The following is a 23,073-nucleotide window of genomic DNA, read 5'->3' on the forward strand; positions in this document are numbered from 1 at the left end:
TTGTTTCAACCAGTACTCTCCAAAATACCTTTCTTTAACAAGTATTCACCTACGATACTCATTCAACAAATATTTCAGAGACTAATTTTGTACCATGCATCATGCTAGGGACTAGCTATGGCAGAAACACTGAAAACAAATTTGTAGTGGTATTACAACGCACATTTATTTCCTCTCTCACGCTGTGAAAAGCTGTTTGCTATAGCAGAAAGATTACTGACCTAGAAAAATATATGGTTGCAATTCCTGCTCTGGTTACAAGTCCTTTTTAATTTTCAGAGTAACAGAACCACGTGTTATATACCAGGCAAATCTGATTCAGAGAATGAACTGGACTATGTAAACATTTTTTTAAAAATGTTAATTTAAAATAATACATCATTTTGTCACATTCTTTAAAGTACTGAAGCTCATACCATTAGAAATGACAAAATACTCTAACCCTTAAAAAATAAAAATCCTTAGATCTTATTTATATTAAAGCTATAGTGTTGGAATTGCAAAACATTCTCCACTAGGTCAGATTCTTTAATAATTAAAAAAGAAAAATATGTAAGACGTTTTCTTTAAAAATCTTACCTTTTAAGAAATACTTTATACATTTTTAGAATAGAAAAATATTTTTCATTGAACCCAAAAAAGTGCCACTTCTCTCAAAAAAAAAAAAAAACAAACCCCCAAGACATTCAAATGACATATATGATTCAACTCCCTTTTTAATAAAGACTATATATATAAGCATCTCCTTGTTGGTCTGCAACCCTAGGCCTTGTTATACAGATATCAGTTTTTCAAATTGAGAATCTACCTAAACTAAGAATTTCTCTTTGTCTTTTAGAGAACTTATGCAGAGGTATTAAAGACTTAAAAAGGAAAAAATAGTTGTAACCATATAAAAAGCCCCCCCATCAACTATTTTAAAGACTTCAACCATATTTTCCCATTTTTATATTTTATTCAAATAGCTAACACTTTTATTAACCATACAGTATTAAAAAAAGAATTCAAACATCCAACAATAAAAGAGGTCTTAAATAACTGTGGCAAATTCTATCCTTTTAAGAGTACTTGCATATTTAAAACACTTTATTAAGGTGTGAAAGGGAAAAAAGTTTCACAAAGGTTTACTGACGTGATTATCAATGCTTTCAAGTGAGAGTAAAACAAATCTTAAAATACGCATTGAGAGTCAATTACTGTCCATCTTAATTTCCTTTCATCTGAAACTCAGAGGTAATGTGTGTCCACTTTAGGGAAGATTTATATATGAAAAAGTAAGTTTATTAGAAAAATAAACAACTTTAAATTTTACAGTATTTTCCACTTCCAAGATTCTTTCAGATAGAGATGTGCCGTATGATTTAAACATGATCTGATTTACAAAATCTCATTTAGTCCTATTTAGTAAAACAAAACAAAATACAAAAACAAACGGCGAAATGTTAGTAACTATTAAGAACTCCAATGTAAAAGTTAAAAAAAAAAACCCATCATTTGTTGCATGTACCTAATATGGCAATATTTACTCTGATGTATATTAAACAGCTCACTGAAATTTAATGTGCTTATTACCAAGATAATACTATCATATTAAAATATAAGTTGTGCGGTCTAGCTTTATTTTTCAGAAAAACTTATCAACTATAACCAGGGATTGGCAAATTTTTCCTTAAAAGGTGAGACAGTAAGTATTTTAAGTTTGCAGGCAATAAAGTGTCACTACTCAGCTCTGCCACAACAGGGAGAAAGCAGTCACAGGTAAATGAATGGGTATGCCTGTGAGCTGCAGTTTTGCCTGCTACTGAAAAGACAGTGGATTTTGAATAAGAGACTAATTATTTCAGGTGCCATATTACAAATATGTCATATATTGGGGGGCAGGGGGGGCCACAGGGGTAGGAAGAATAATATAGATGGATAGCTATCACTAAATGAACACTATAAAATAAAAATTTCCACACTTGTTTCCCAATTATAATTGCATGTGTGTATATATGTATACATACAAGTTATAAAACTATTTCATTTTGATTCAATATTCTTTTTGGTGTGTAAATAGTATCAGAACAAAGTCAGATAAGCAGCAGAGTATCTTGAGTGACTGAGTACTCAGAGGCTAATCAATAACCATGAAATTTGGTTTGGACATTTTAGTATTTCTACACAATGGGAAAACTAATCTATTTGCTGTGCCCCTGAAGAAAATAGATGTATATTTTAGATGTTTTAAAATTTAATTGAATTGTTACAATTTTGAAACTAAATGTGATTTGCTTTGTTTTATTAGAAAAAATACTCAGGCAAGGTCTACAATCATCGGTCAATTAAGAATGACTTACAAGAACATGAGGCAATAAAATAAAAATACAGGTACAAACTATATATCTGAAACACTTCTATTTGGCAATTTTATAACAAATCAAAATTTAAAAAGAACAAAGGAGATTGCAGATTACTTCGTAGATACAGAATAAAGCAACTGATGAAGTGCTTAAGCAAAAGAAAACAAAAAAATAGTAAGAAAACACACTGCTTTTCTTCTTTTTAAAAATAAAATCACATTTGCTACAAGTCATATGAATAATACCCTTATTAAACAACCATTCCAGAATGTCTTATAGAAGCAGTGCTTTTATTTGCACTTCATTTAATTTTATATGACTCACTTCATGTATATAGCTCTTTACCCCATTGTTAACGAATAAAGTCTCCCATAATTTTTATTATTTTTTTTAAATTTTTTAAAGTAAATGAGAAATGACTTATGTATCATGGAACCTTTCCCATTTTGGAACCAAAAGGCTTATTAATTCTATATTTTTGTCTATTCTTTCTTTAAAAAATTTTAGTGTAAAAACTGCTGGTTTTTATATCACTGTAGTAAAGTGAAAACTCCTTAATCAGGAGTATTTTCTGCAGTTTGACTGCATATAACCACATACTTTACAATATGTCCTTCCAACAGTAAGGAAATAATTGATTTCACGGTCACTGTCAGAAATGAGTGCCATAATTCTATTATGGGTATAGGTCCTCCCCCAAAGACTTTCTGGAAGGATGTTCAATGTGTTTTGTTCTTACAGATATTAACAGTAGTACATAGTCCCTTAAGTCTGCAAAAGACATTTATTGTTAAAGAAGGTGCTTTATTAACAATTCCTCTGGCAGCACTAGTGAATTACAATATCCTTCAATATTATCTCTACCCATAATATATACATTTAACTTTTCATGCCTCTAGAAAAACATCTACATTTCATAATATAAAAATATATTACAAATCTGCTGAATTATTTACAAGCAATGTTCTATTATCTCTATGCAACATTTGTTTGATACAATACTAACAAGTTACACATATTTCCATTTCTGTAAGTTAAAAAAAAAATCCATATGGCTTCTTGCTTACCAAGCAAGAAAGTGATTTTATTTTCCTTTTCAAAACCAACTTTGGTGCATAAAGGATTCAGTTTGAAGATACTTTTAAAAAAAAATACAGTTTTTCTTATGTTAAGAAAAAACAACTCATAAACCAAATGCTTTCCTCAGAAAAAAAAAATTAGAGGCTTATATAGGTTAAAATGAAAATATGAGGATTATTCAAATAATTTGAAATAAAGGTTTTTCAAAAACCGTTAACAGATTAGTTATATAGGTAAATATTAACATACTGTACTCCATGAGAAAACCCTAGTCCTGAAAGGGGAGCCACCAGACATACTGCAACACTCTTTAACAGAAATTTTCAGCCCTAATTCGATAGACGAATTTTTAGTTGATTGCAAATGTCGTTCACTGTTTGCTTAAATACAAATTGAACACTTTTCTTATCAGAGTTCTGCAAAAGAACACAAATGGCAACCAATCACATCTATTTATCATAGCTGAAAGGTAAATTATCTTTTGATAATTTTCATTGTCTAAATATTTCCTTACATGACTTCAAATCAATAGACACTGTCAAGACAAATATCCTTACAGTGCTTTTGGTATTTTTAAGGGCACATGTTGTAATTGGTTTTCTTTTCAATATAAACTACTGTAATCACTAAAGGGTTTTTAAAAAAAAAAAAAAAAAAAAAGGCAGCTTAAAGCAGCAAGCATGCAAAGCCTTTAAGAAGCTGTTCTACTAAGTTGCCAGAAGAGTGTTTGCTCAGTCTCCCACAGTACCATTCCATGAAAATGTGGATATACAGTAATATATTAATATATTCCACAGAAGAGCCTACTTCATTCACAGAATGTTTACACTAAGCATAAATATTATTCTAAATACTGGATTTAAGGAAAAAAAAAGGAAGGGGGTTGACTCTAATGTGCAACTTTTACTAAACCCATTGTCAGTGACTAAGACTGCAGGTGTCCCCGCTTGTTTGCTTTTTATGTATTTATTTATTTTTTACCTCTTCAACCTCTTCTGCGGCATTGTTCTAGAAAAAGAGAAAAAGGAGTATTCTTTTATTCAATTGAATGAAAAACACATTAAGTGCTTCAAAAATACAAATATGTATAAGAAATAGGCAATGTGATGATCACTGATCACCATGAAAATTTATTTCCAAAGCATTCACATGATGGATATAAATTTAGTTACATAATATATATAGCTTGTTAAGAAATCCTTTTTATGTAGCCTGATAATGTGTTTCTAAAAAAGAATCTCATGTTTAACACATACATTTTAACCATACTTTAAAACTAATGTTTAAACCTCAAATAAGTATGTCCTTTTTACTCTCATTTTGAAGTTAATATATTTTTGGAAGGTTTGTCATGCTTTCATTTTGAGATGTGCATAAGCTGTAAGTTATTTCTCCTGAAACAAATTAGAATAATTGCTTTTTCCCCTCTTAATTTCACAAGTTTTTCCAGTCAAAATCCAGGCATTGCTAAGATGTTACACCATGGCAAATGTCGTGGGTTCTAGGACTCTGTACCACTTTAGAGTAGACTTGATTCTAATTTCCAGAATAGTAGAAGCATGAAAGTTTAGACTCAAGATTAAATGTTAAGATGGGGTGGAGGGTGGTTTACAGCTAAAGAAAATTAACACCACAGAAGCACCAAATATATCTTAAGAACATCTTCATTACTCCAGAAATCAGTAATAATTGCAGAATTATACCCTGAAAACAGGTGATGCAAGTCCTATGTACTTCTGGACATCAGTTCTGAGCTTGAATGATTTTTATTTGTCACTTTCACCAAAATATCTTAATTGTTTCCTATATAGCATAAGAACAGCAAAAATAAGCTGATTCTGTGAAAAAGGAAGACCCTTAGAGAGTGGGAAGTAGAATGCAGGGCAGACACACAGAAGTTAGTCTCAATCTTATAATTAAGATTCATGCCCCTTTGTCAACTCACTGCTTAAGGCATGTTTACTACCAGTCTTGGCTCTCCCCAAATACCACTCTTTTCGAATGCAAATTTTAATCACTCCCTTCAAAGAATAAGCAGAAATAAACCCTAAATTAGGTGCCAATAAATAAAGAATATTCAATTATTTTTCTTTATAAAGAGAAAGGTAAATCATAACTCTCTCATATTTTTGGTAGTGAATGTCCCTCAATCTTTTCCTTTAAGGTCATTTCACTATTCTCTCTGCTAGTTAATTTCTTGCTAACCTAGCTCATCCCACAAAAAACAAGTTTTCATTACATTAAGGACCTTCACCAAAAGATGCTTTAAAAGTTTGGAAGAGTCTCAATGTTTCCACACACGGCAAGGCCCATTATGTGAGAATTTCATTCTCAGAAGATGTTTCACATTCCAAAAAGTTGAGTCATGGAATGAACAAAACCTTCAAAGTATTTAATTGTTTCAAAATTTGGCATAAGACATAGTACTTTTACAATAGCTGAAATTCACATTTGAGATTATCAATTATTATGTCATCTTACTCTTACCCAACCTATTGCTATATAAAATATATACTAAACTAGGATTCCTTTTTAAAATATATAAAGTTCACTCATTAAGAGTGCCTTTTAAACATTTTCACCACTTTTTTAATCACCCTAGTATATGTCATGTGGATATAGGCAGTATGGAGTTCAGCCACATCCTAGTTGTGTAACCTCTTGCCTCAGATTTAAGCTACTTAACCTCTTGCCTCAGATTTCCAATCTGTAAAACAGACATAGGAACACCTACTTCACAGGACTGCTGTGAGGATGAAGTATATGTAAAGCAACTAGCACAGTGACTCAGCACATAGCCAGAAATGTTGGTCTCTTCTCCTTCCCCCCCTATACCTTCATATGCACAGCACACTAAAACAAAGGTCAGATCAGAAAATTGTTAGAAACGTGAACACTCCGAGCTACCTCTTAAATAAAAACACAGTAATATTTAAAATGCTCTTCTGAAAAGTTTGGTGAGAGTACAAGTTTAAGAACTTCAACCATTAATGGTATTTAGGGCACATGCGATATATTCCCAGGTCAACACGTCTGATATTATAAAAAAGAATTACCTACTTAAACAAAAGGAACTTATTTTCAAAATACTATGTATATCACAATTTAAGCTACTTAAGGTAAATTTGGAATTAACCTGGCATATAAACTTTACCAAAATATTACCCTTCTAGTCTACAATTTATAAATCGTTGTGATGTAATTTCCATACATGAAACTCCAGAAAGCAAGATATGCTTGATACTGAAATTCATTACTTAAAAATTAAGTCCTAACTTTATATCCAAAATTTAAGGAGATTTAAGATTACAATTCAAAAAAATAAAACATCAAAGCAAGAATTAAATTACCTGTATATGTTTGGGTCCAAAAGCAAGGCAGTATCTTTGGGTAGCTTTGATAAATGAACTACTTTAGTTTTTAACTGATGTCGTTCACTTTCATTCACCCACACGTCAGGCAGACTACGAATTAAAAAAACAAGTCATATATAAAATAACATTAATTTTAAATTTACCCTTCACATTACCCAGCTTTTTCTGCTAGTCTGACTGAGGCACCTAGGTTAACGAGCTTCTCAGATGCCAAGGAAACTCAGTGACCTAAGTAGTGGGATGTAGAGTCCCAGCTAAAAAATGGCAAGGTGAAATTTTAGGCATAAATCTGGAAATGAATTATGAATTTTTGATGGCAAAGCCACATCAAACTTAGAAACAAATATTAGAACACACTGTCTGTCTTTTAGTTTGCTAAGTAGAACTATATCTGAGCTTAACTTGATGAAAATCTGATACCTAGTTTCTTTCTGAAGAAATAAGAAATAAAAACCCCACCAGATTAATTTCCACTTTAAAAAAAAGGCACATATAACCAAAATCCTGAATTTAAAAAAATTTAATCCTATAGAAAAATTCAAATAAAATGATTCTGATATTTGGATTGATCGATTTCCAAAATACTAAGAATACAGATATTTGAATACGATATTTTTTAAAGGAACTGTTTATAAACAATATAAAAAGGGCTCTTACAAATCAGTATGAAACAAGTGAACACTCATTAGGTAAAAAGGAACAAGAGAGACAAAGGTCACAAACCATTAATTCACCAAAGATACAGTTTTTAAATTATCTTGCTCATAATCGAAGAAATGAAAAATGTAAGAATGCCAATAGCCAGTGTTGATAATAAGCCAGGGAAATAAGCTCTCTAACGCAGTAGATGAGATCAGAAACTGGTACAAACTTCCGGGAAGGCGATGCCTATCAAAACCCATAACATTTGCATACTTTGTAAATAAAGCCACTTTAATGTCTCTTTTTTTAACAGTAGAGAAAAATGGGTAACTTTAATGTTCAGTAAAAAGGAGTTCATTAAATAAATTTTATGCGCTATTTCAAAATATTTTAGAGTAGCATTTCCCTAAAACCTGGAAGGGGCGGGGGTAAAAGGAAGTGGAAAACATGTTCTACACTAATAGAAGTTTGACAATCACAGGATTTTTAAAAAGCTAAAGATGGGACTTCCCTGGTGGCGCAGTGGATAGGACTCCACGCTCCCAGTGCAGGGGGTCCGGGTTTGATCCCTGGTCGGGGAACTGGAGCCCACATGCATGCTGCTACTAAGAGTTCACATGCCACAACTAAGGAGCCCGCCTACTGCAGCTAAGACCTGGTGCAGCCAAATAAATAAATAAATAAATATATTTTTTTTAACAAAAAGCTGAAGAGATTTCTTTACTTCAATATGCTAACATGCATTATAATCTTCCAAATCTATTTTTAAAGCTCTTAATTCACAACAGATTCATTAACATCTCTTTAGATTAGAGTCTGGGAAACAATATTACAGAAAAATATTTAATAACAAGTGTTAACCACATATTAATTTTTAATGAGATTCCACTCATTTGAATTTATTCTATTCTTGATGCTGATAAGATTTCTCTGATACATCTTTATTACCTTTTTCAACAACAAAAAAAATTATTTTTGAGAATAAAAGGAAAATGGAGCATGCAATTAAATTAAGGAGCATTTGGGCCAGAATTGCTCTAATAAAAGGGTACTAAAACTCAAAAGAAAAATTTAACACTCCTGGAAAACTGACCAATTGTTTTTTTCTATAAAATATCATTAATTGTGCGCTGGAAAATGTTTAGAAATTTTTAAAATAAATGATTCAAACAAAGGCACAACTAAGGTTGCTTGCACCCTATCCTACTTGAGGGTCATTAAAAATTCTAAAAATAATCACATCCTAAAAATGATTAAAAATTGCTTTAACAGCTTACATTAAAAACAATTTTAAAAGCTAGTTTTAAAGCTTATACCTTGAGCCAGTTACTCTTAAGAGCTTTTACAGATTATCTTTTTAATGCTGATGACCTCAAAATGTTTTGTGGTTTCATTTCTGTTAAGTCTTTTATTTTGAACCCAATAGCTTAAGTAATTTTTGAGTATAAGATTTTAATAAAAATAAGACTGATCAGTTCATTAGTTATATATATAGTATTCCAAATACTTACATGTCTTCAGGCATCCAATGAAGCAAAAGTTTTATCTTTCCAGAATCCTCTTTTCTCTTAGCTATTACCTAGTAATGATATAAAAGAAATCATAAAACTATTTATAAAAGATCATTTTAATATGTTTAAAAAACGCTTTTGGTCCTAATCAAGAACTGACGTTTTCATGTCCTGGACCACATATTACCACCACAACATCTTGTTCTGCCCTGGTTTGTAGCAATTTCCCACCTTTGATCATATATTTTCACAAAAGAAAAAGAAAAAAGGAACTGAAGTAGCTTTGTACAGCCAAATATTATCCAGCCAAAATATTATAGCCAAACCATATTATCTTTGAAAATGCTATTTATTTTACTATCTACAAAGTCTTTAGCTGAGCCAGACTGCCAACCAAGAATCCATATTGGCTGCAATACTTTTAAAGAGCAAATGAACAGTAAAGAAAAAATAATGCTAGAAAGGGAGAGGTCTCCTTTTTAGGATTAAGGTATTTGTCATTTGCTTGGGAGTTTTCTGTTTGTTGGTTGATTTCTGTTAATTTAAATGAAACATTAACCAATTAGTGTTCAGTTCAGTTAGGAATCTACCTAAGTTAAAATGTGGATCAACCACAACATAAAGACCTATATAAGTGTAGTAAAAACAATATGCTTATCACTCATAACCAGATTCAGAAAACTAAGGTAATGATTTTTAAAAATCAATCAAAATGGTATTTTATTAACTCTTAGAACTGCCATATTAACCAAATTAGCTCTTTAGTGTTTTACTAATCTAAATCTCAATATTTTTACCAAGTTTCAGTTCCAAACAGCCTCACAAAATAATGTTATGTGTCATCCTCAAAACATATTAGAAGTAAAAACAGCAGTTCATACAAATATAAAACAGTTTCTAGCCCCATTATTTAAAAACCTATAGTTAAGTACCCTAATTCTAGACTCGGTAATGGAATCAATTAAAAAGCTCAAAGACAGATCTGCAGATGCTAAAACAAAATATCTCTACAAAGAAGTAAGATATAAAAATAATGCAATGCAACCAAGTACAGCAAGCCAACTGACTGGTAACTAGGATTCTGCTGACCTCTTCTGGAGACGGCTCAAAAGAAAATGTTTCAATTAAAGAAGACAAATTAGGCGAACTGCACAGCATAGTACCCCACATAAGTATTTTTATGCAAATCTTTTCACTATAAATATGGTTATTTCCTATAAAAGTTAATTTGGTAACTAGGAAACTTACATTTGCAGTTAGTACTGAACATCTCTGACTACTGTTTAACACAAACTGCCTCCAGCAACCTTTCCAGTCCTACTCATGGAACCTTAGAGAACTTCCTCACCTAGCTCCAAGGAAGACCTTTTCCCATTAGGGATGTTTCTTCCTTCCACTTCCCCCAGGAAAAAGCATTCTTCAGATTATACTACACCTTTGTGACTTTTCCTCAGTCAAGGTACCTCTGCCACCCCAGTGTCGCTTGGGGGTGTGAATCACTCTTATTCCTAGGTTTTTAAAATTTATGATAAACATAGGTAATCAATCATGTTCTTAAATCCTCTCAGATGTTTTCTACAGCTCGAAAACTTATTTTCATCTTCAGACTATTTTCACTCTGAGTAAATTTTAAGTTTTCTTCCAGACTCCTAATATCACATTTCTAGTTCCTTCATTTTTTTGATCATCTTTACTCCTCCCATGGTGAGCCTAAGATTTCATCCAAAGAGCTGCTCTAATGAAAGCATGAAGGTGATACTTCATTTTTTAAAACACAACCTTATTTATCATCATCACCTCTACTCCCTAACATGTAGAGATACTTGTTCATTACTAGACCATTATTTCATCAGATTTATTGCTCTTTAAATCATTAAATGTTGATAGGTCCCAAACCTCAGTCCTTTGATTTCTTCTCTTTTCTATTTAATACTTCCTAGGTGATCTTATCCAGTCTGATACCTTTAAATAACACTAATACGCTAGAAAGTTCTATCCTTATCTGGAGCCACACCTCTCCTCTAAGCTCAAACTCTTACACCCTTCTGCCTACATGACAGAAGCACTGGATGTTCTATAGAACGTGCTGAATTACGGCTCTTGATACTCCCCTCTCCCCGAACCTGCTCACCTCACAACCTCTATTATACGGCAGCTCCATCCTTTTGGCTAGCTGCCCAGGCCAAAGACACTGGAGTCATCCTTTCTTCTCGTTATCACACCTGACATCTGATCCATCCATAATTCTTGTCAATACCACTTTCAAAAGATATCCAGAATCTAACCCTTCTTAGTATCTCCACTGCAACCATTCTGGTCTTTTCTCACCTGAGATACTGAAAAGACTGATCCCTTCTCTCCCCAACCCTGACCTACAATCTGTTCTCAATACAGAAACCAGAGTGAGCACATTAAAACCTACATGAGAGGAAAGAGATCAGTGAGTTCTCTTAAGGCAGAGGGCAGAGGCCGAGATGAAAAAGCTACACCGGGAATGTTCTGCGTGACAGGACTGTTCTACAGCTCAACTGTGGTGGTGTGCTGGTTTCACAGGTTAAGTACAACCGTCAAAACTCACAGAATTGCATATGTATTTTTTTGGCCGTGCTGCGTGGCTTGCGGGATCTTAGTTCCCTGACCAGGGACAGAACCCAGGCCCGGCAGTGAGAGCCACTGGACCGCCAGGGAATTACCTTGTATACTTTAAATGGGTGAGTCTGTATTTATTATATCTCAATAAAAATTTTATTTAAAAGAAATCACAACAGAGTATGGCTACTCAAACTCCTCCAATGGTTTCCCAACACACGCAGAACAAAAGCCAATGTCTCAGCCCAACAAGACTCTCCCCATTGCCTCTCCGACTGCTCCTACTCTCTCTGCCTCACTTGTTTCCTCCAGCCACAATGGCCTCCTCACGGCTTTTCAGACATACTTGCATGTCCCCACTTGAGGATCTTACGCTTGATTTTCCCTCTGGCTATGATGCTCATCCCCCTAATAACTGAATGGCTCACACCCTCACTTCCTTTTAAGTTTTTAATTTTACTAGTTTATCTTGTGTATCATGTCTCTTCCACTAGAGTGTAGGCATGGTTTCTTGTTTTGTTTTAGTCTGTTTTGTTCACTGCTGTATCATTAGTACCTGGCATATGTAGGTGCTCAATATTTAAGTAAACGAACAAATTATCCCTAATGCCACACTCAGGGTCTGGTGACCGACCACATCTTACTAAAAAAGAACAATAATAATAGAAATCAAACTTACGGTTATCAAAGGGGAGAGGGAGGGAAGGGGGAACAAATTAGAAGTATGGGATTAACAGATACAAAATACTATATGTAAAACAGATAAGAAACTAGGATTTACTGTATAGCACAGGGAATTATATTCAATATCTTGTCATATCCTATAATGGAATATAATCTGAAAAAATAAACGTGTGTGTGTGTATGTACGTATATAATATGCCTGAATCACTGCTGTACACATGATACTAACATAATATTGTAAATCAACTATACTTCAATTAAAAAAAAACTCATGGGGGCTTCCCTGGTGGCGCAGTGGTTGAGAATTTGCCTGCCAATGCAGGGGACACGGGTTCGAGCCCTGGTCCAGGAGGATCCCACATGCCGCAGAGCAGCTGGGCCCGTGAGCCACGACTACTGAGCCTGCGCATCTGGAGCCTGTGCTCCGCAACAAGAGAGGCCGCGACAGTGAGAGGCCCGCGCACCGCGATGAAGAGTGGCCCCTGCTTGCCGCAACTAGAGAAAGCCCTCGCACAGAAATGAAGACCCAACACAGCCATAAATAAATAATAAAAATAAATAAATTAATTAAAAATTTTTAAAAAAACTCATGGATTAAAAAATTAACTTATTTTGTATCTGACATGTTTTTATTCAGTAAGATAATTAAAAGTCTACTTTATCAGATCATCATGAAATACTTTTTGATTACAGTCAATCCTCCGCTTATTTCAACTTATAAAATGATTAATATTTTCTATCTCCTATTAACAATACATAAATGTAAACTTGTATAATAAATATTAGATTTCAACTTAAAAAAAAATAAAAGAACAATTATAGACCTACCAAATCATAAACGTATGTTATAAAATTCCAAAGGACTTCAACCATCACTGTCGAGCAAGCTCCTGATCTCGCTGAATCCCAACAAAATTCCCAGCACATTTTTACTTTGTCTTCATTCTTATTTAGGTAACTATATTTCCAACATTCTTTAAAAGAGCATAAGTATGGTACAACTTTCCTTAAACCCAAACTCACACCATTATGTGCTCCAATCTCAGAAAAGATTCCCTTTCCTTTGTGTCTGATCTTCTACCTTCTTGCCTTTAATTTTGGAAATCAAAATCAAAATTGGGCATTTTGAATTGGAAGTATACATAAAAGAAAAAATGAAAATATAAGAAAACCTCATTATTAGAGGAGATGGGAAGAATAAGAGATTCAAACCAGTAGAGATATCAATACTGATCTTTTATACTTAAATTCTCATGCATTTTGATTAGAATATATAAAATAAAACCTAAATTTAGTATATTTTCTATTTCAACAGGCAAAATTAAATAATCTCTCTTTCCAGGGATTCAAATCACCAAAAGTCTGGTCTAAAGTTTATTTCTACTAACTGACCTACACCAAACTATAGCAATATAAAGATGACTGGATAATAAAAATGGCAGGGGGCATGAGAAGAAAGAACAGCTCTCTATTAACTCCTAGTTAACCAAAAAAATAAATTCATTATTGCCTTTTCAAATTCAATACTTTTCTTTTTCCAAGTAGGACAACATAGTTATTCAACAAATGTACTGAGTTCCTACTATGTGTCAGGCACAATTCTAGACACTTGGAATACATTCACAGAACAAAACAGATTAAAATTCCCTCCTTCATGAACCTTTCATTTGATGGAAAGCTTTAACACAAACTTTAGATGTGCATTTTATGGGTGACGGAGGAGCATGGAGCACATAGGGATGTGAGTTAAAAGAAATCTAATGCTCTCACTTTACCTGCAAGGAAACCAGAGGTCAGAAAAGACACCTAGTTTACTTAAGGTCAGAGACTGATCTTCAAGTGCCTAGTAGCCCAAATGCCACCCCAATATTCTTAAATAGTTCAAATTAAAGGCTACAAAATTCAACGTAATGATTAAAATGTCAAATTGTGGGAAATATTTGAAAAAACAAAAAAATCAAATACTTACAGTACTATGAAAAACAACACTGTGTCCCTTCCCTAAACTTTCTATATGAGCTGAGAGGTTAAAGCATATGGCTCGATGTCTTATCGCATCCAGTGTTTGTGCATCGAAGAAATCATGTGGTCGTGCTAAAAGTCAATATAAAAGAGGTAAAGAATATTTAGAAAAATATAACAGTCTCCAAGCAGCCATATTAGTAGTCCATTTTCCACAAAAATATGTAATAAGTAAAAAAGACTGAAACAACGAATAAGTATCTATCTAGTGTTTAAATGCAAGATTTTCTTTGCTTTCAAAACACAGAACCTAGCTAACAAGGTAAGGATGTACAAAAGCAGAACTCCAACCAATGAGTAAGTGTGGGTTAATTCTGCCCCTTGGTGTGTGAGGTTCTAGCCTCCGACCTCATGATTGCATATTTCAGCTACTATCTTTTTCATATAATTTTATATTTTACTCCAGCATCTCTCCTGAGCACCAGTCCTACATTTTCAACAATCTGATAAACGTCTCCATCTGTGCACTACACACAGATCTCATTCACCTCAGCCAAACATATGAAATACATTTCATGAACATTTTACATTAATAAGTAATCAAAAATTTTTCCATATTTGACACAGTGGTCATATTATTTTGGAATTTTTGACAAACATTTTCTTGATTAAGAATAACTCTTCTAACAATAATCTAAGAAAATTATAAATGCTGTTTTTTTTTGTTTTTGTTTTTGTTTTTAATTTTTTGGCCCTGCTGCCGGGCATGCGGGATCTTAGTACCCCGACCAGGGAGTGAACCTGTGCCCCTTACAGTGGAAGCACAGAGTCTTAACCACTGGACCGCCAAGGAAGTCCCATAAATACATTTTTAATGCCAATGAGTCCACCAAAATTCTTTCTCTCAATGCCACCAGTTATTAGCAATGTGACTTTGCACAAACTGCTTGATCTACCTTAGACTGCTTCCTTATTTGAGAAATGGAAATATAACAGCTATAGATTATGAATAAGTAAATGTATATGAAAAATGCCTTCAGTCATAATGCAGTTTAGATGAGTACGCTTACACCATTTATTAAAAAATAAATTCACAAACTTAGAGTAAGCAATCTTTTAGTATGATCACAACAAAGTTAAACACTGAAGATTTGATAAAAACATTTTTTAAATTTCTATTTTTATCCCACTAATATTATTATAAATGTGTTGTTTTTATTCCTAATAAAAACACTGTTCAAAGTAAGGAAAACGAATTTATTATTTTACAGTTGTGGAGCTTTCTAATATATGTAAAATATCTCAAGATCATCTGTAATTAAAAAGTAAATTTTACTGACAATAAAAGAAATGGCTTGATTTCCTGGTACAGCATATTCTGAATTACATGTATGCTGATTTACTACACTATTCTGACTTACCACTATGTGGAGTGAAATTATCTCTACTATTCATGGAGTTCACTGTACATCTACACAAATCTAACAGCTGGCATACTCAATAAAACAACGTGAATAGCTCTTTTCTCATTGGATTTTTTGCTCAAAAGGAAATAAACAAAACACCAGCTAGTGATAAACTAACAGAACCCACAAGACTAAGAATGCAATGACAATGGGAAATCAGTTAAAAAAAAATTAAAAAATTTAAAAAAGAGAGATTTATGGGAGAGAAAAAAGTCACGATTTTACCTAAAGCTGAGAAACAAATCCCCTTCCTATTTGATCTGCTGCTGCTACTTGGGGGGAAAATGTATACTTTCTCCATGCTCTCCAAATATGCTTTTTCCTGAGAAGGATAAGCACTTAGAGAAAATAAAAATAACTCACCCCTCTAAATCATTCAAATATATCACTCCTCACTCAAGATTCAAACACAGAAGTCATCACTTGAATTAAATTCAGAATAATAAAAGCTCCCAAATTTCAGATTCTATGCATTCAGACCTTAACCACGTTACGTCCACTATTAAAGTGTCAAGAAAACTAAACTAAAGTAACAGTCTCCAAAGCAGCTGTGTGTCGTGATCCATCAGAGTGGCGAAGAAAATAATACCACTTCTGGATTTTTTCCATCTCTGTTTTTCAGTATTCCTTCTTGGTAATTATAACGCACACTAGCAGTGTTACCTATATATACTGTATAAATACACAAGTTAAGATTGGGTGCCCAACCATTTTTTTAATGAGCTGTATAATGAAATACCTTTGAAGACGACAAAAATAGAGACTCTTCGCCTGTGGTTCGAAAGTATACAATCATCTAATTATGTTCTGTCCTAAATATCAAGGATACATCTCATAATTTGATGAGTAAGCACATAACCATTGTACATGTGTGTCACAGCAAGACTGTTAAGTAGAGACAGACTACACGTAGCTTTGCTATTCACACATACCACTTTGGAGCAGACAGGTTACTTAACTTTTACTTGATTTTTATCTTTAAAATGTTCAAATTTTCTAAAATATTGTTAGAAATACCAACACTGTCATAATTAGTCTTAATTTAGAAGAGACTCAAAGGAGCCCTCAAAATCTAATTACAGAGCTTGTATTCTAAGGCCACATATACTTACATTCCCTGAGCTACTAGAGGTAAAACATACATCACTGAATTCTCACAGTGAAAGACCAAGATCCTATCTGTTCATTACTGTTAACAAAAATAGATAAGCCGAGTTGAAGAATGGTAAAAACTGAATTTGCATGAAAGCCCAAGACAAAAACAAAACCATCTAATACACACTGATTTTCAGTGAAACACTTACGTAATGAGCGTCGTCTTTTGTTCTTTAATTTCCTCCTTTTGTTCATTCCAGCTTTAGAAGGAGATTCTTCTTTGGCCTTTGGCTGGCTAGAAACTTTTGAGGAGTTCTGCTGACTGAAGTGTGTGGGTACATGGCGAGCTAGCCCTCCCTGAGAAGCGAAGCTGGCATTGCAGCCACCAACAACACACTAAATAAAAATTAAAAAAATGTCAGGGATGCTGTATAGGACACAAGCAAAATGTGAACGAGTGAATATTTCATATTTTCAGAAGTAAATCAGTAACACTGCAGAACTAATTCCAGAAAGGATCTATGAGGGACTAGTACAACCCCCCTTTCACTTTATAGGTTGCACAAAATAATACAGATTAAGCAGTGACAGAGCCGGGAAAATTTCATGACTCCTTAGTTTACTGGCTCTTCCCACCATGTGCAAGACAAAAATAGTGGAATCTTCTTCCCAGAAAAATCTGGAGTTTAATCACTTTTCTAAGAGGAACAGTAAGTTGTTTTCACATCAAAGAATAAGATAATCGAACAATTACTGGGATTCCTGGATTTTCAAAGTTATTTTTATTTTAAGATATATGCTACTTCAGGGAGTTCCCCAGTGGCCTAGTGGTTAGGATTCCGGGCTTTCACTGTCGTGACCCGAGTTCAATCCCTGGTCAGGGAACTGAGATCCCGCAAGCCGCGGAGCCACAAGAAAAAAAAATATATATATATATGCTACTTCAAAACCTTCATCAGGCTCCCAACTGCTCTACACTGTTGTAACAGACAAGAAAGAAATACTGACTTTTAAACTACTGGATCTAGTCAGTCAGAGAAGACATCTTGTATGCTCAGGGTTGGTCTTATGCAACCCTCTGTAAGTTCCATTAAATATTGCCTCCTCAGCCTTCTGTACTTGCAAGACTGAGAAAACAAGAGGTCAACTTAACTACACGTCACCTGGCAGATCTGCTATTCCAACAATGAATGCAGAATGTTTGGATATCACTAAAATTACAATGCTCAAATTAGCTACAGTACAAGTGTGTGATTTCTAGTTAGATCTTAGAAAATAGTAATTGCAGGTCTTCTAACAAATGAATGTTACTAATTAAAACAAACATTTTCCATCCCCAAATAGCAAAATCCACAGCTGGATTGCTGGTGGGTTTCTATTAGTAATTTATTAAAGTTGCTTAGTTTCTGACTTGACAACAAAACTCCAAGTATGCAAATTTGCCACGTATGCCACTAAATGTATCCATCACATTATTCCCAAGTGGTTCAACTTAATTACATTTTTCTAGATAATACCGCAAAAAAATCCACATGCTTCCAGGCTCTTTCTTTCAATCTAGGTACCTCTACCATTTTAAACTTCTAAAAACACACTACAACCCTCTCTTAGTAGAGGTTATAACTTTATTCACAAAATCTCTCTAAATCTGCCCACGTGAAAGGGAGCTCATCCTCTTTTGAGGACATCCTCACACTTTCAGAGCATAATTAGATAATTTATCCCAATTCATCTTTTCCATGCATTTTGAAGGCAGGAACATACTTTTATGAATATATATATATATTACCAGAAGCATCTTGCAAATCACAGGTGTTTCTAAATATACTGGCTTATAGATTCTGATAAAAATCAATGCTAGCTAAGACACTTCACAGCAAAATCCTTATATAGTGCCATTAATAATTATTCTATTTATTTCAAGATACAAGAGACATGTTATGGGCTCTAACTGTACTCAGCATTGCTAACAAAAGGTTAAGAGGCAGAGGAATGACTCAAGATTTTAGTTCAAATACTTATCTTTTCTATATTCAGTACTACGTAAGATGCTAGAAGTATAAGGATGATTAAGATACAGTTCCTGCCCTGAAAGTGCTTACATGTGATCAGCAAGACATACACACAAAGCAACAGCTTCAAAGGACCTAGAGTCAGGGGTAAGGCACAGAGTGTTACGGGAACCCTGAAAAGAAGCAATTAGCCATATTCAGTGCTTACCAGTTCATTTAATTCTTACAATCCCATCAGTAGTGTGGTCCTCAGATAGCCTACGTCAAGAATGTTCAGCTACAGATTCTGACCATGAGAAGTTTAGCATCTAACAGATGCTGAATTTTTAGAATGTAAAAACTTACTACACGTATTTTGAGTACCAGAAAAGAATAATGCTTTTTAAAGTTTCTTTCTTCTGTAGATTACCACATTGCCATAGAACACCACAGTCTACTACAGAAGCCACTAGCCAGATGCTGCTACTTAACATTTTAAATAAGGCTACTATAAGAAACTGAACTTTTATTTTTATTTAATTTTATTAATTTTTTTGAGGTGACTTTCACATAACATACCATTTTAAAGTATACAATTCAGTGGTATTCAGTGTATTCACAATGTATAAACAAATACAAGGTTATACAAGGATAGCTCCACATCCTTGCCCAGACTTGTTATTTTCCATTTATTTTATTAAAACCATCCTAGTAAGAAGTGTTATCTCATCGTGGTTTTTATTTGTATTTCCTTAATAACTGTTTTAATTTTTAATTTAAAACCTGATATTCAGTTTAACTACTGAAAAACTTTTAAATATGTTTGGAAAACTTGAGTGTGTGAATCTACTTCTCCAACTGCAAATTTTATGAAATCTAAACACAGATGAAGATGGGGGGGGTGTTAAGAGTTTGGGATTAACATATACACACTACTATGTATAAAACAGATAAACAACAAAGCCTACTGTGTAGCAAGGGAACTATATTTAATATCTTGTAATCACCTATAATGGAAAATAATCTGAAAAGGAATATATATACATTTTATATATATGTATGTATAACTGAATCACTTTGCTGTACACTTGTGGCTAACACAACACTGTAAATTAACAATACTTCGATTTAAAATAAATAAATAAACAAAGATGAATTGTTTAGCACCTGAATTAAGAGTGCTGAAGTAGGGCTTCCCTGGTGGCGCAGTGGTTGAGAATCTGCCTGCTAATGCAGGGGACACGGGTTCGAGCCCTGGTCTGGGAAGATCCCACATGCCAAGGAGCGGCTGGGCCCGTGAGCCACAACTACTGAGCCTGCGCATCTGGAGCTTGTGCTCCGCAACAAGAGAGGCCGCGATAGTGAGAGGCCCGCGCACCGCGATGAAGAGTGGCCCCCACTTGCCGCAACTAGAGAAAGCCCTAGCACAGAAACGAAGACCCAACACAGCCAAAAATAAATAAATAAATAAATAAATAATAAAAATAAAGTAATTCCTTAAAAAAAAAAAAAAAGAGTGCTGAAGTAGAATTGCCCTAATGGGTTAGTTTTACACTGTCCAATACATTTTAGTCATTAGACATACAGCTACTTAGCACTTAAATTGTCTAGTCCAAATTAAAAAGTGTTGTAAGTATAAAATACACACCAAATTTGGAAGATTTAGTACCAAAAAAGCAGAACATCTTATTAATTATACTGTATATTGATAAGGTGCTGAAATGATATAATTGGTTAAGTCAAAGATATTACTTAAATTATTTTTACTTGTTTCAATTATTTTTAACACAGCACTGGAAAATTTTAAACAACACATTTGGGTCACACATATTTCTATTCTACAGTACTGCCTTAGACGAAGCCATGCAGTACTTATTTTTCTTTTCAATTTTAGATGTCATCCCTGTATTTCCTAACACCTATCCTAAAAACACACTTTAGGGCTTCCCTGGTGGTGCAGTGGTTAAGAATCTGCCTGCCAATGCGGGGGACACAGGTTCGAGCCCTGGTCCGGGAAGATCCCACATGCCGCAGAGCAGCTAAGCCCGTGCGCCACAACTACTGAGCCTGCGCTCTACAGCCCGCGAGCCACAACTACTGAAACCCGTGTGCCTAGAGCCCGTGCTCTGCAACAAGAGAAGCCACCACAACGAGAAGCCCACACACCACAACGAAGAGTAGCCCCCGCTCACCGCAACTAGAGGAAGCCCACGTGCAGCAACGAAGACCCAACGCAGCCAAAAATAAATAAAAAATAAAAACATACTTTAAATAAGCATATTTTGTGTCCCATGTGTCAGATACTTCAAGGAATACAATATAAATAAAACAGTCTTTGCCCTTGGATTCCCAGTTTAGTACTGGTTATTCAAAAAAATTTGTTGAGAAACTCCACATTTCAAATTTTAGAACTGCTACGTGACTACAGTTAAAGCAGCAATGATAATAACAGTTCAGATCTAAGTCCTCAGGTTTAAATTCAAAGGGATTTTGTGATATGAATCCACCCAGGATTATCCTTAATTACAAGGGCCCAAATAGGCTAACAGATTCATTTTGTCCTGGGTTCCTTCAAAACTGCAAAGAATAAGCCCTGGTAGTATCTAGAAGTGAGAGAGTAAATATCGCAAGTTTATTTTAATCAGCAATGATTCAATCAATGCTCAGGACATAAAATCAATGAGAATTCTAATGGAAAATTGTTTTATCTTTGATTTTGATTATCCATCAGTCAAGAATCAAAAACAAATCTAAAAAAGAAAATATAGAAAATACAATGAGAATTTAGAATGAGAGAAAAAGAGTACTTTTAATGAAAAGAAATACAACAGAATCACACACCTTTCACTAAAATACAAATTCTTTTACCCTAATAGAGAAAGTAATTTTAAGCATCATCTAATCAATATTCCACTCATTTAGTGTTTATCCCAGAGAACAAGTTGAGAGACAAATCTGCTGCCTCAAATGGTCTTAGTACCTTAGTGCCTTCACTCCTCTTAACACAAGCATTTCATGGTGCTGAGTGATTTTACTGTTCAAATATTCAATGTTTCACCCACACATACAACAATGACTACTGAACTCAAGCTACCACATATGGTGCTCTGATTTAAAAAAAAAAAAAAAAAAGAAAAGCCTGTTTGAACAATCAGGGAAAAAAACTGGCTGTTGGACATTGAGTGTTTTAAATGTTCTGTCTCCCAAATCCACTGAAACATTCAATATGTCAGCTACTCTTGTGGGCAAGTAGCTGTTATAAAATTTGAAACATGGGATGACAGTTTTTTCAAACAGATTTGTTCGAATGAAGCAACACTAAGACTGTCTTTGCTAGTACAAAGACTGCCTTATTCATACTCATATTCCCGTTAAGTACTATGAAAATCTACAAGGGGCAACTGAAACAGAGAGCAGAAAACACAAGTTTCACAGAAGATATGGTAGTATTTATTAGCAGGTAATCTAAAGGAAAACAAAAATTCCAGGTAGAAACGCTGGTTTCTTAGTTTTGACAAATGTACCACAGAATGTGAGATGGTAAGATCAGGGGAAAAAAATTGGATGAAGGTACATGGGTACCCTCTGTACCATCTTTGCAACTTTTCTGTAACTCTAAAATCTTTCCAAAACAAAAAGCTTTTAAGATTCTCAGGAAAAAAAATTTAAAAAATAAAAATAAAAAAAAAAGATTCTCAGGTAGAAAGCACAGCCTATACAAAACCACAATGAGGGCAAAATGTGACCCATTTGAGATCTACAAGTAATATAGTATGGCTGGAACACAATTTCCTATGAAGGTAAAGTAAGGGAATAAATGAGAGTAGAGAAGCAGGTAAATATCAGATATGATATTATGCATCATGCTAAGAAATAGATTTTAATTTAGAGAGGAGTTATCAAGGATTTCAAATAGTAATAACTAAGTGAACCTTAGAATAACTGGGAATAATAGAGTGAGAGGTAGTAATAATATTCAAAATACACTGAGAGGCAAGCAAATCGACAGGATTTGCTAATGCACGGGGGGGTGGGGCGGTATAGGAAAAGTTAAGAGAAGAATCGAGAATATTTCAGGGCTCTTAAAGTCAGGGTAACTGGATGGAAGATCTTACTATTTACTGAGTCTAAAATAGAACCATGTTTGAAATGGAAAACCAAGATTTTGTACATGTTAGGTTCAAAATGCCCTATTAGACATCCAAGCTGAATATTCTATTCTGGAATCCAAGAGGGAAAGTCAGGGCTAGAGGTAATCTGGGAGTAATCAGAATATACACAGTATTTAAAACCAAAGGACTAGATAAAATAAGAACCCCTAGGGTGAGAATTTTTGA

General features: G+C 34.0%; 1 protein-coding gene and 1 long non-coding RNA gene across 4 annotated transcripts in view; one reads left to right on the forward strand and one right to left on the reverse strand.

Annotated features, from left to right (window-relative positions):
* The window catches only part of LOC309641243, a 169,114-nt gene extending 148,870 nt beyond the window's left edge, over positions 1-20,244 (forward strand). Inside the window, exon 3 of the long non-coding RNA XR_014252573.1 lies at positions 19,927-20,244. This is a non-coding gene — a long non-coding RNA (uncharacterized lncRNA). The remainder of the gene's footprint in view (positions 1-19,926) is intronic.
* The window catches only part of AEBP2 (AE binding protein 2), a 78,340-nt gene that overhangs the window by 17,244 nt on the left and 38,023 nt on the right, over positions 1-23,073 (reverse strand). Inside the window, exons 4-9 of one of the 3 annotated variants that reach the window (XM_082421090.1) lie at positions 16,955-17,141; positions 14,192-14,316; positions 8,950-9,017; positions 6,773-6,886; positions 4,404-4,430; positions 1,260-3,838 (exon numbers count right to left, since the gene is read on the reverse strand). In XM_082421090.1, coding sequence (XP_082277216.1) covers positions 3,793-3,838; positions 4,404-4,430; positions 6,773-6,886; positions 8,950-9,017; positions 14,192-14,316; positions 16,955-17,141 — 567 coding nt within the window. In that variant the 3' untranslated portion in view covers positions 1,260-3,792. Of the gene's footprint in view, positions 1-1,259; positions 3,839-4,403; positions 4,431-4,457; positions 5,261-6,772; positions 6,887-8,949; positions 9,018-14,191; positions 14,317-16,954; positions 17,142-23,073 lie in introns of those variants that run through there. The other 2 variants (XM_082421092.1, XM_082421091.1) reach the window with 2 other exon arrangements.

Source organism: Balaenoptera physalus (assembly GCF_965194825.1).
Source record: "Balaenoptera physalus genome assembly, chromosome: 13".
Taxonomy (NCBI): Eukaryota; Metazoa; Chordata; class Mammalia; order Artiodactyla; family Balaenopteridae; genus Balaenoptera; species Balaenoptera physalus.